Raw genomic sequence first — 12,193 nt, 5'->3', positions numbered from 1 at the left:
CTTGTTCACCATGCTGTCCACCACCTTGCCCTCCACCTTGCCCACCACCTTGTTTACCATGTTGCCCACCACCTTGCCCTCCACCATGCCCACCACCTTGTCCTCCACCATGCCCACCGTCTTGTCCACCATATTGTTTACCACCTTGTCCGCCACCATGTCCACCACCTTGCCCTCCACCTTGTTCACCATTTTGTCCACCACCATGTTTACCATGTATACCTTATTGTTCTCCTTGTCCACAACCTTATGTTTTTTGCAACCCACCTTCTTGCGCTCTTCCTTGTCCGCCTTGTTAATGTTGTGTGCCTTGTCTGACGTCCATACTGTTGCTATTAAATATTATCAATATTATTCTATCATTTATCAGGCTTAATCTTTCAGTACATTCTTACTTATCGTAGTTGCAACAGCTTTATTCATAATCCTATGCTATAAAAATAGAAATGAAATAAATTTTTGTCGAATTATTTAAAAATTTCACACATACCATATGCATTCATTTTTTATAGATTTGTTATTTATTTATGAATTAATTGATACAACTAATGTATTCTATTTGGCCTGGTACAAAATATAATTTTTGGAGAACAAGTGTGTTATTATTTCTTATTATATTTCGTCTTAAAAATTGCATGAAGCGTTATTATTTACACAATAACGTTTGTCTTGGTCTTTACTTTTTAGTGCCATTTAAAAAAAAATTATCACTCCATTCTATATGTATAGATTAGAACAAATAAACACAGAGTGCTGGGAACTGTTTTTTACAATCAGCCATAAATAATAGTCTGAAGAAGTTTTATAGTACTACCATAATATATAAAATTATAAGAAATTATATACAAATAAATATACAACAAAACTTTGTATAAAGTATTTTTATTTTAGTTTGGTTTAATAATATATGTACATGAAGTATATTACATAAATGTATGTATCACAATGATATATTAATATGTAGTGGTATATAGGTTTTATTGTGCTGGATATTGTTTTGGGTATCGACACCGTAAATATTTTGCTGGTGGACAAATAGGCCATGGTTTGCAGAGACATTCAGGTTGTCCTTGACACTGACTCAATGGGCAAGAATCCTGAAGACCATCTCTATGCACACAATAGCATCTTGTGTATAAATATCCATTCCTCATTTCAGGAAATTTTAAACCAGGTGTCTAAAATGGTAACGGATGTTTATTACGTATACAAATATATATTATTGATTTTAATATATAAAAACATACATACACAAAATGAAACATTCAAAACAATTACTTAAATAGATTGTGTGAAATAACAATTTTGTTCATTCTTAAATGAAAAAATATATTAATATATTTATGATATTCCAGATCATTACACTATTTACAAATGTGTAAACAAAACAAGAATCTATTATTTATTACAGAAATGTTTCATAATATTTTATAAGATGTATTACAAAGATCTTTGTTATTTCATACTTTCATTGTTATGCCACTGATTTTTGTTTATCTATTTTACTGAAAACTTATCCATAGACAATTTTATTTATCTATATGTGAATTATATTATTAAGAATTATAACAAGATCTAATAGTTTAAACATTATAGAAACGAAATAGTTTGAAATAAAGTCATTTCGAATAAAAGTTACAAAAACATTTTAAATACAGTTAGGACTTTTATATTATTTATTAATTTATTTAATTTAGTTATTAATATCATTTGTATTTTTACTTTATGTACTATGTATGGAATCATTCCATTGAAGTATAGTTTTATTCCAAAATATACGTAGGAATGTACTTATGTTGGTTTTTCTAAAAATTAAGTCAGTTTATCTTCTTCTATATCTTCTACATAAATAAAATTGAAATGTCTGTCTGTTTGTTCTGGCTTATCTCTGGAACTACTGAATCGATTTTAAACATTTGGTAAGTATGCCGAATAGGAAACCCCGTCCCTATGACCTTGACCTTGACATATTGTCAAGGGCACCCTCCTGAATAACTTTTCCTAATAACTTAACCGTCGGTTTTAAATGTCTCACTCTATTTCTTATTATTAAGATTACCAAATCATAGCACTTGTCCTTTCCACTACGTTTTGTGTCTGAAATACACTCTTTTGAACTTAGGATGTCTTTGCCTGATACAGTCGTTTTACATGTAGTACTTAACTTTTTTTTTTGTTTTTCAATGTTTCTTTCTTCAACTGGAATCATAAAATACATTGGTGGTGGTTTCCTTTTCTTTTCTTGCTGTGATTGTTGCAATACATCCATTTGATGGTAACTACATATGATAATTAACAATGTAGCATTAATATTTAGAAATATAAACAAATTTGCAACATATGGTACATGTATTTTTAAAGTAATATAACTCAAAAGGATACATTTTTCAGAAAGTATAAATATTATAAATATTCGAAGATCATTAATTATTTATGAACTTAACTAAACATTATTTATTAAACAAATAATATTAGCAACAAGAATGGACTTTAAGAAACAATCAAATATTGATTATATGGTTCAGACTATAATTGATAATTTGTCACTCTTATAGGAGGTGATATGTTTTCATTAAAAATATTAAAAGTGACACACGCATGATGGATTCCTAAGTTAAGGTAGTAATTTTTGATGACTAATAGTGTTTATCGAGCTACTTCATGATGGTTACTCATAAATTATGTTTTTTGAGTTGTATCTTTCTATAAATATATGCGTAATATGTTAAAGTTACAAAAGAAACGTAATATTAATTTATTATTAATAGAAATATGATTATAGAATTCATATGCAGTTCTAAATTTTAATAACATTTAATGCTTATACATATAATAGAATGTTATTGTAAACAATATACAACTATTAAATTGGTAAATGAGCAACTAGTGGTGTTGCATTCAAAGTTAAAGAAGAAAATTGTATTCTTATTAAAACCTTTTCTTTAAAAAATGATTTATTATTAAAATATGTAATATTACTTTACACAAAAATTATATAACTAATTAAATACGTACTAAATTGTTAAACTAACCATTCTAAAGCAGTCACAGCTGCTTTTAATCCACAAATTATATCTGCTGGGTTAACTATTTGAGTAGTAGACATTTTAATTTATTAATATTTCTATGTACTGTAAGAATTTAGTTTTAGTTACTGTTAGAATTTTTATACTTGTTAATTTGTCATTATGTAAAAAAATGTTAAATTAGGCCAAAATTTATGAAAACATTGTAAAAGAAATATTTGATTTAGTATAGGTTGTTATATTTTGTTTGTATAGTTTTTGTTTTCTTTGACAGATTTTGCAGTTTAATAAAATATGACTCAACTTTATACATGGTGAAACATTTAAAACAGTTCATTCATATACAGGAATACAGAGTAATTGTATTTTTTATTCCAGGTGGAAAGTACAAGAACATTTTAACGTTGTTAATGTTGTTATTTAATAGATAAATATAATTTTTGATTTACCTTTTAACAGAAGTTGGTAAGAAAAATAAGGTGAACCAAGTTTCTAGGTCATTCAGGCACCATGACTAGTTACAAATAAAAGTATTTTACTTCAATAGAGATATACATATAATAATTTAGAAATTTGTATCTTCAAGTATCAAGTTATAATTTAAATGTTCCAAATAGTGACTTCGAAATGCGATACATGTTTGCTAAACTAGCAACTAAATTAGACAAAATACATTAAACACAAATGAAATTAGAAATTTAATAACATCCATATTAAATCACTTCAGAATATGTATTGTTCAATTAGTGTGTGGAGAAAAAACCAATCTGTTTTTAATGTTACCACAATTATTTTTCTTTCTTTAAAGTTACCACTTTTAAGCATATTTAGCCTAATTTTTAATACAGTGATAAAATAACCATATTTAAATAGTTTAAATAAAATTCTTGAACAAATTTGTTTAAATATGGATTAAAAGTATCACTGCATGTAGATGCGGATACGAAGTGTCTGACTTTGCATATTCATATCATAAATAAAAAAAAATGAAGAGAATTATTTGTTCATCCACGATATTAAGTAAAATATATTTTCTAAATTTCATAAGTTTCGATATAATACAGTGATTTAATTTATAATACAAAAATTTGTTATTGTGAAATCGATGCACTTTCAGTAACAGCATGGTCTTGGACATTGAGGAGCTAAGCAACTTGGTTGTGGACAGCAATCTGGCCCTCGGCGATACCACTTATCCGTCTATTACATATAAAACAAATTACAAATTGGATAATATGTTAAATGTTAACAATAAATTTGATATAAATCTATTTGTTTCACAACCGCATTTTTTGGAGTAAATAGCTCCATATTATTAACTTATTAATTTATTATTAGTCTTAGATATTTATAAAAGTTCTAAGAACACAACAATTTTAAAATAAAATGTGTGAACTAGGTTTTTAATCTTTTTAGAATGATAATAATAAATGTTTTTAAGTAATTTTTTCCATAATTTATGCAGAATCTTTGTAATATTCGTTTTCGGTAACAAAGTAGTAAAACATTTGATTGTTTAGAGAGATACTGTTAGATGATTGAAAACTACAAGATATTTTTGGGGATAATACCAATTGAGAGGATAGAGAGTGATTGGTACGGTAAAGCTTAGTTTAGAATAACAGAAACGATTAACTAGATAAACTATATAAACGATAAAAATTAATCGAAGAAGAAGTATTAAATGTTAAGATATTATACATAATTAAATTAAACATTGCAATTATACTAGTATATAATTAAATATCTCTACATACACCCTGTAATGCGTAACTTCGACCTGGAATAACATAAAGTAAATCTGATCCAATGCTATTTAAATTTGAAGTTAAAAGTATTTCAGCGGTTGAACTATATGTAATAAGTGGTCTCTTTATGGGAAATGTCCAAACTGGTTTACACTCTTCGGGGCTAGGTTTTACAGACCAAGCTTCTGGGTCATTTCTACAATCGTATTTAACGCACATCATCGGTTTCCTAGATTTTCTGGAAAGTTACAATAGTACATTTTGAAAGAATATATTTCAAATAGTTATTTAAAGTTCACAATCTTATTCCATTACACATTTCTGCTGTCATGTAATTTTCATTATATTAGCGCTTCTGGAAAAGTTCATGTTTTCAATACTTACAGGCAAGCCATTTTCTGAGATAGGTATCTTAAACGCCTAAGTTCTTGACCAGAATTTGCGACTTTGTTGTTAGAAAAGCCCCAGTTTCCAATTGCTTCTGCTACGCCTGTACCGTTACCTCTTGAAAACTCGAATTTGCACGTCATTTTCGTTTCGATTATATTAATAACTATTAATTGTTCAATTAATAATAATTTTGCAATGTACACTTGATAATTTTTTCAATACATATTACGTATAAATATATAAAATTTAACAACTAAAAATTGACAGATGTCGTACTACTGCATGAAATGAAGTATATACATTATGAATATATATAAAAAATCGAAGTTGCATATATTTCCACAGTTCATGTAATTTTTAAGAATATTTAAAATATTTGTGGTACATGTAGGAAGTGGTATTTAAATCAACAAATATATCAGAATCATTTATTCATTATTATGAGTAGTTTTCTAAAATTGATAATGTATTTAGACTTAAGAAATAAACAACTGAAAGAAAGATAGAGAATTAACAGAAGTCAAGATAACTCGTATGAAAAGCATTTCAAAAAGCTGTGTGATATCTATTAGATGTTGTACATTCAAATATATTCTGGAAGTAATTTTTGTTAATTTCATCTTATGTTGAGCATTTTTATTACAATGTTTCCATAATTTATTTTATTCATACATAATAGTTTGCAATACATATTTTTTTTTATTTCGTCTTTAAAACCAGATACATTTGTATAATTTAAAACTTTCAAGATTTTCCCCCAATTTTTTAAAATATTACTTGATTTTTAAAAGATGCAAACAATTCACAATAAACAGCACGTATGCTACGAAAATATACTGTTATATTAAAGTTGGTAGCATAATTCTATTATATTTTACATATATATTTTTAGTATTTAGTTTTGTACTAGTATGAGAATAATTAAACCTTTAATTGTAGGTATTTAAGTAGATATTATTTTTAAATTGTTTACTATTCGAAATATAAATTTAAGAAATAGTTCAACAATCTTATTTCTAAAAGATATAATCTGAGAATCTAATATGATATTTTTTGTATCTCGATAAAAGTAGATTCTGCTGTTATAGTAATATTAGCATTATCTAAATATTGGGCAAATAATATATCTGATATTTAATTTGAAATGAAATAAAACATACAGTTAGATCTTTTTTTTACAAACAATTGATTTCTTTTAATGGAAATAAGATTAAATTTATAAATTACATATGGGCGACTACACACTGTATGTGTATGTTATTATTGTTTCATATGTGTCCTGTTTTAAGTATTTCTTCTTAGTTATTTCACCTTTAAATAATGCTACGAATTTATTCACTATTTGTAATCTGTTATAAGTATGATTCTGTGAAGTACTTTCGGACATTTCATTTTTAAACATAAATAGTATTTTAAAAAATATTAAATCACATATCTACAAAATATACATATGTTATCTTATAAATATAAATAAAAGGTTGCTTAGGTTTTGTATATACGTACAAATATTGGTAACAAAAGAAATAACTATAAACAGAAGTAGGAAGATTTATCACATCATTCAAGTACTAAACTACATAGTAAATTTAGATATATGTACACCTATAATATCTCATCATGATTATAGTGTTTTATTATTACTTCTTGAATTAAAAATTCGTTGTTAAATTGTAAATCTTTGATCGAAGGTGGTGAAATATAGAGCAGTCTATAACTTATTATTTATACTTTTAGCTTTCAGTACAAACATCAACGATTACATAAAACAAACATTTAATTAAGAACTTAAATAACAATAATGATATGAATTATATATACAAATCAGATATTTTTGTAAGATGTATTTAAGATTTGACGTGTATTGACTTATAATAAGTGTACTAAATAGTATGTAAAATACATAAAACATAATGTTTGGTCATTAAATGTAGGGTTGTACATCAGAAACAGAACACTTAATTATCCCTTTCACCATTACAGCTATGAAAATATTTTTAAGCCATAAAATGAATGATTTTATAGGACTAATGAGATGTATACAATATTTTGTAATTTATTTTTTGACAGTATAGACTACTATCTGTACTGACTATAGTCTAGATCATCTCTTTTTTTTTAATCGGATTACAAATATCTTTAAATAAAGAGAATATTTTTTAGGACAAATTCAACAACCAATGATGTATTTATATATCTTATTCTGAAACTAAATTACATCTTGTGTACTACAAAAATATATTTTTAATGATACATACCTGTGATCTGAGTAGAAGAGAGACAAAATAAGTCCATGACGAAGACTGACAATTTGAACATTTATTCTCACACAAGATAATTAGATAATTTAACAATGAAACGTACACATATCATAGGTTATTGAATTTTTGTTAAAAATAATTTTAGGATCATGCATAAAAAGAAATAAATTTTATTAGATAGAAAAACAGTAAATATTTACCATGTTAATAACCTCAACAACTTCAATGACCTGGATGTATGTACTAAAGCAAAAAATTGTTGCTCGCATCTAGTTTTGAAATTCTGTGCATTAGAAGATAAGAAAAAAATAATAGGTAATTATAGATTATTCTGAAGTTAAAATTATTTACTTGTCATTATTGTTTTTAACCCAGAACTAATTTAAACTATTACTAATAATACTATTATTAATATTAAACAAAATTCATAAGTGTTCTAAAGTCAAATGTAATAGGTCTGAATTTAATGTGTGTTTTGATGCCTGCTATGGAAAGCTGCTATAAGGCTTTCAGTTGGTAGAATCGGAGTTATTCCTATCCATTCTATCAATCATAAGTGGGAATGTACTGATCAGAAATCCGCTAACAATGGGAAATACATTTAACTTTGTCTGTGGGAGTGTAGTTTCATACTATATTTCAAGTTTCTAGTAATTACGTATATCTTCAAAACTAAGAGTGAACTACAATTATTTCTTGCTCTAAACACACTCATTGATCTCCCTTTTCAACATACTATAAAAGCATTGAAATTGGTGAAATCATTACCATATTAAATAATGATGAAAAATACTGATAAAGCCATTAACTACCTTATAAAATTATTTTCATGTCTCATTTACTCTATAAAACCATTGAACATTCTGCTGCATCTTTAATAACAAAAGAGAGAATTAGATGTTCAATTTGTAGTGTAACACCCTATGTATAACCAGTCAATAAACAGATTATTATACATTCTTGAATGCACAAAAACAAATATTTAAATAATCTCCATCTGTACGCTCTCCTTGTTAATTTCCAGTTTCTCTTACCATATAGTTTTTATAAATAGTTAAAATTTTTGATTGTTACCTCTAATTATTTAAAATTTATAATAATAAGCAAATGTACAGTATGGCACAATATGTATATGGACATGGAGGTATTCCTTTTTTGCCACTGTATGGGCACATTGCATAACATAGACGATCAAAGTTCAAGGGACATACGTAATTTAAATATAAACAATAATAATGATAATCGAAATATAATGTACAAGAATATTGAATTGTAAAATAATGTAACAAAATTACGAATTATAGTCAGAAATAAATGGAGTAAAATATTTTACTCTTACACTGGAAATAAATTTATTCATACTTACACAAACTTAGTTTTCTAAGCTTTTTAAAATGCCACAATACAGATAATTTATGAGTGATAAAAATATATTTATTATTTTTTAATATAATTATAGATTAAAAACCATAATTTTTTATTTCAATAGAAGATAGATTATTCTGAAATTATACAGATTTGATTTAGTATGTTTATTACTTGGCAGGTTAGTAAAATAATTTATTATTTTATACATACCTTATTAGATTAAACATGACATTTGACAATGTCATTTGAATTGTCACACATCAATTTGTATATCACTATCTTCAGCTTCACTTTCAGTACTAATCATAGCGTCTTCTCCTACTAACAAGGCTGCAGGTAGATTCTGTGGTACATTGTCAATATCTAACCTTGGAGTTGAATAAACATTTAATACTTGAATTGTGGTTGGGGAGGTTGAAAGGCATTGTGGTACAGATCCTAAAGGATCCGAACTTAACGTATCGCAGTCTAAAGGAGCTGATAATTGCAATTGCAAATTATGTAACTCAGGTATATGTGGCCGTATCTGAAATGTAAAATGACATACTACATAGTCAGTTGTATTAAGAACTCACAAGAATTATTAGCCTCAATTGTATAAGTTATTCAATTTCAAAAATTTTACCTTTAATCCATCTGCCGTGTGAGGATTTCTACAACCTCTGCATCTACATTCCACGCAAGGTTTACTTTCAACATAACAGGGACAACGTTGACCACAACAAGTTAATTTTCCAGGTATTGCTGTAGCATTACCGCATCTACATCCTTTTCTTTTACTCCGAGCTGAACTTGACCTTGGTTTTTTAAAGCCTGACGACTACTCAAAATAAAACAAGTCCTATTACTCTTAATTATTATGAAAAATTGAAATAAAAATGAGAATTTTAGACTAATACAGATGTAAGTGAAATATTAGATAATATATACTATAATACATGTTATATTATGTAACAAAAATGGTATAAACTCCCTCATCTGCATTAATCTTAGTATGGGACCTATCAAAATACATGTTTCAATTTGTTTAGATCTAATGTTAGTAATGAAAAGTATTAAAGAAAGTTAATCAAATATGAACTATTAAATATTGTTAATTGTTATACAAATCTAGAAATATGATTGTACCTTACAAGTAATATTAACGAAGATACACATTCTTTAGCTATTAAATAAAAGTTATAGTGCAATGTAAACTTCCTGTAAGGCATAAGATTAATCGAATATCTATTGAAATTACTTTGCTGCCCTTTGAAGATTTTTTCTGAGAAGGGGCCCCATATTTAAGGTGGGAAGATGGAATACATTTTACCCCTCCTACAGAGCTGTGTTGACTTCCATCAATATCCTGTTGGCCTACTTCTGTATCTTCTGCAGCAGCGGCTTTCCGTTTTATTGTTATTTTGTTACCAGATCCAGCATACATCACAGAATATATTGAAGATCCATTTGAAACGGTACGGATAGCAGGTGATTCTATGAAATATCGAATGAGACTTTATACATTAAAATGTCATACTTTTTTTTGCTTTTTGTTTATAATTATTAATTCTTTTTTTAGGATACATGTATGTAGTGAGACATTTAAATAGAAACACAAACAAATATAGCATAGTAAATAAATGGGAAATTAATTTTGTGAATCTCTAACTAATTTCAGCACCCGTTCTTTCTAAATGTCACAAAATAGCAAGAATGGAATACACCCTCGAAAACATAAATAAAAACTGAAATCATGTAAGTTTAATGTTAATCGACAAATTAAGAGGTGACATTATTTTCATCCATTTAACGTTCTTCGTTAGGTAATATTTTCCGATGAGAAAAAGTTTATTAAAAGAAATGAAAAATACTTAATTAACATATAAACCATTTCTGTTGAACACAATATAATTTTCTGTTCGAATAGCACAAGATATTAACTTATTTCTAACAATGACATGTATGGAGGTAGAACCATGTATTACTAATTACATGAAATCATCTTATTGTATTTTTATTTTGAACGTTTTATGTGTTGCCATTTCATTTTAGCACATCTTTACCATCACTGTGTAATTAAACTGCATAGTTTACCAAGAACTGTTGACATTTTTCTTATTATAAACCATACATTCACTATTTATCGTTTTAAATTTACAAAATCATGAAAATTTGCAAATGAAGACACTAAACTCTTAGATATAGAAGAATGGAGATCATTTGACTACATCTTTTATTTTTCACAGAAAGTCAGATATAAACTTTGTCCAGTATTAATGACAAAATTAAGTGAAATTAAGAAATTTGCACATTTTTCAAGAATTCAGATAAATTATTCATGTAGAAGTTATAATAAATCATACCTGTCGTTCTGTTTGGTACAAATTTTTGTTTCCTAAAAGCCAATATTTTTAGATTTCCATCCACATATTTATGGAAATTCGATATTGTTGCCCTGATTCAATAATTGCATGAAGATCTTCATCCAACTACACATGGCTATTATGAAAATTCACAATTCAATTTCTGGTTGATTCAGCTTCATCGGTAAACATAATATCATTTATGAAATCTTGTCAGTAATCATAGACAAAAATTTAGTTCCACTGGATAGTCAATAATATTGAAATATGTACTTCTTGAACACAATATAGATATAGTAGTTGTTTGTGAAGAGCTTGCCAAACTAGAAGAACACGAATACTTAAGTTATGAACATTCTTCTAATGCTACTTCTTCTATTTTTTTTTTGGTCCTTTGTTTTTTTTTGTCTATTTTTCCTAAAATGCTTCTCATATCAGTAGCAGAAACAGAGCTTATCCATCCAAAATGTAATGTAAAAAAGCCAAATTACCAAAATACTGATAAACTTCTTTTAACAATAATAGTGTAATTTATATACATTTCCATATAGAGATGATGTACAGCATTTCCATTAAAATTTCTGGTACACATTTCAAAGTTGTATTTCCTTGGCTTCAAAATGACTATAAATATAAAATATTACCTTCAAGTAGAACATAAATATCAAGAATGAGGTAATGCATTGGTCTGTTTTACTTAATTAAACAAAAATTAATGTTCAATCATTTGAAAAACTGTTCAAACTAGAGGACTGAAATTTTATAGAAATTAGTTTCTGAAAATTACCAACAAATATTGTAAAATTTGAAAAAAATTAGTGACTATGATGACAAATATTATGTAACTCGATGTAAAATGTTTTATACATAATATGTACATTTATCATTTTTATATTGAAATAGTATAAAGAGATTATTGCTTAAATGACTGCATATTATTTCCAGTAGTTTGACTCTAAGATTGGTGACCAAAAAAAATAAAAACGAAAAGTCTTATGTCTATCTAAAATAGACGAGTAGCCAATCATGCTGTCATACTTGTAATAAATAGTCTCTAA

At 26.8% G+C, this 12,193-nt stretch overlaps 3 protein-coding genes across 5 annotated transcripts in view; 1 reads left to right on the top strand and 2 right to left on the bottom strand.

Annotated features, from left to right (window-relative positions):
* The window catches only part of LOC128897159 (keratin-associated protein 16-1-like), a 3,067-nt gene extending 2,753 nt beyond the window's left edge, over positions 1-314 (top strand). Inside the window, exon 4 of the mRNA XM_054160883.1 lies at positions 6-314. Coding sequence (XP_054016858.1) covers positions 6-299 — 294 coding nt within the window. The 3' untranslated portion in view covers positions 300-314. The remainder of the gene's footprint in view (positions 1-5) is intronic.
* Positions 315-977: 663 nt separating this feature from the next.
* On the bottom strand, positions 978-4,179 carry LOC128897163 (uncharacterized). Its single transcript, XM_054160890.1, has 3 exons — positions 3,033-4,179; positions 2,060-2,279; positions 978-1,178 (listed from the first exon to the last, which is right to left on the bottom strand). The coding sequence occupies exons 1-3, from the start codon at positions 3,104-3,106 to the stop codon at positions 978-980; spliced, it is 495 nt and encodes a 164-aa protein (XP_054016865.1). The 5' UTR covers positions 3,107-4,179.
* Positions 4,180-5,785: 1,606 nt separating this feature from the next.
* On the bottom strand, positions 5,786-12,193 carry LOC128897162 (E3 ubiquitin-protein ligase MSL2-like). 3 transcript variants are annotated; one of them, XM_054160887.1, is made up of 5 exons: positions 11,136-12,193; positions 10,031-10,266; positions 9,416-9,610; positions 9,001-9,316; positions 5,786-8,924 (listed from the first exon to the last, which is right to left on the bottom strand). In XM_054160887.1, the coding sequence occupies exons 2-4, from the start codon at positions 10,214-10,216 to the stop codon at positions 9,044-9,046; spliced, it is 654 nt and encodes a 217-aa protein (XP_054016862.1). In that variant the 5' UTR covers positions 10,217-10,266; positions 11,136-12,193; the 3' UTR covers positions 5,786-8,924; positions 9,001-9,043. The 3 variants fall into 3 exon arrangements, with proteins under 3 accessions (XP_054016862.1, XP_054016861.1, XP_054016863.1); XM_054160886.1 differs by lacking the exon at positions 11,136-12,193 and having other exon boundaries at positions 10,031-10,633; XM_054160888.1 differs by lacking the exon at positions 11,136-12,193 and having other exon boundaries at positions 10,103-10,626.

Source organism: Hylaeus anthracinus, unplaced genomic scaffold (genome assembly GCF_026225885.1).
Source record: "Hylaeus anthracinus isolate JK02 unplaced genomic scaffold, UHH_iyHylAnth1.0_haploid 11980, whole genome shotgun sequence".
Taxonomy (NCBI): Eukaryota; Metazoa; Arthropoda; class Insecta; order Hymenoptera; family Colletidae; genus Hylaeus; species Hylaeus anthracinus.
This window is presented reverse-complemented; position numbering and strand designations above follow the sequence as displayed.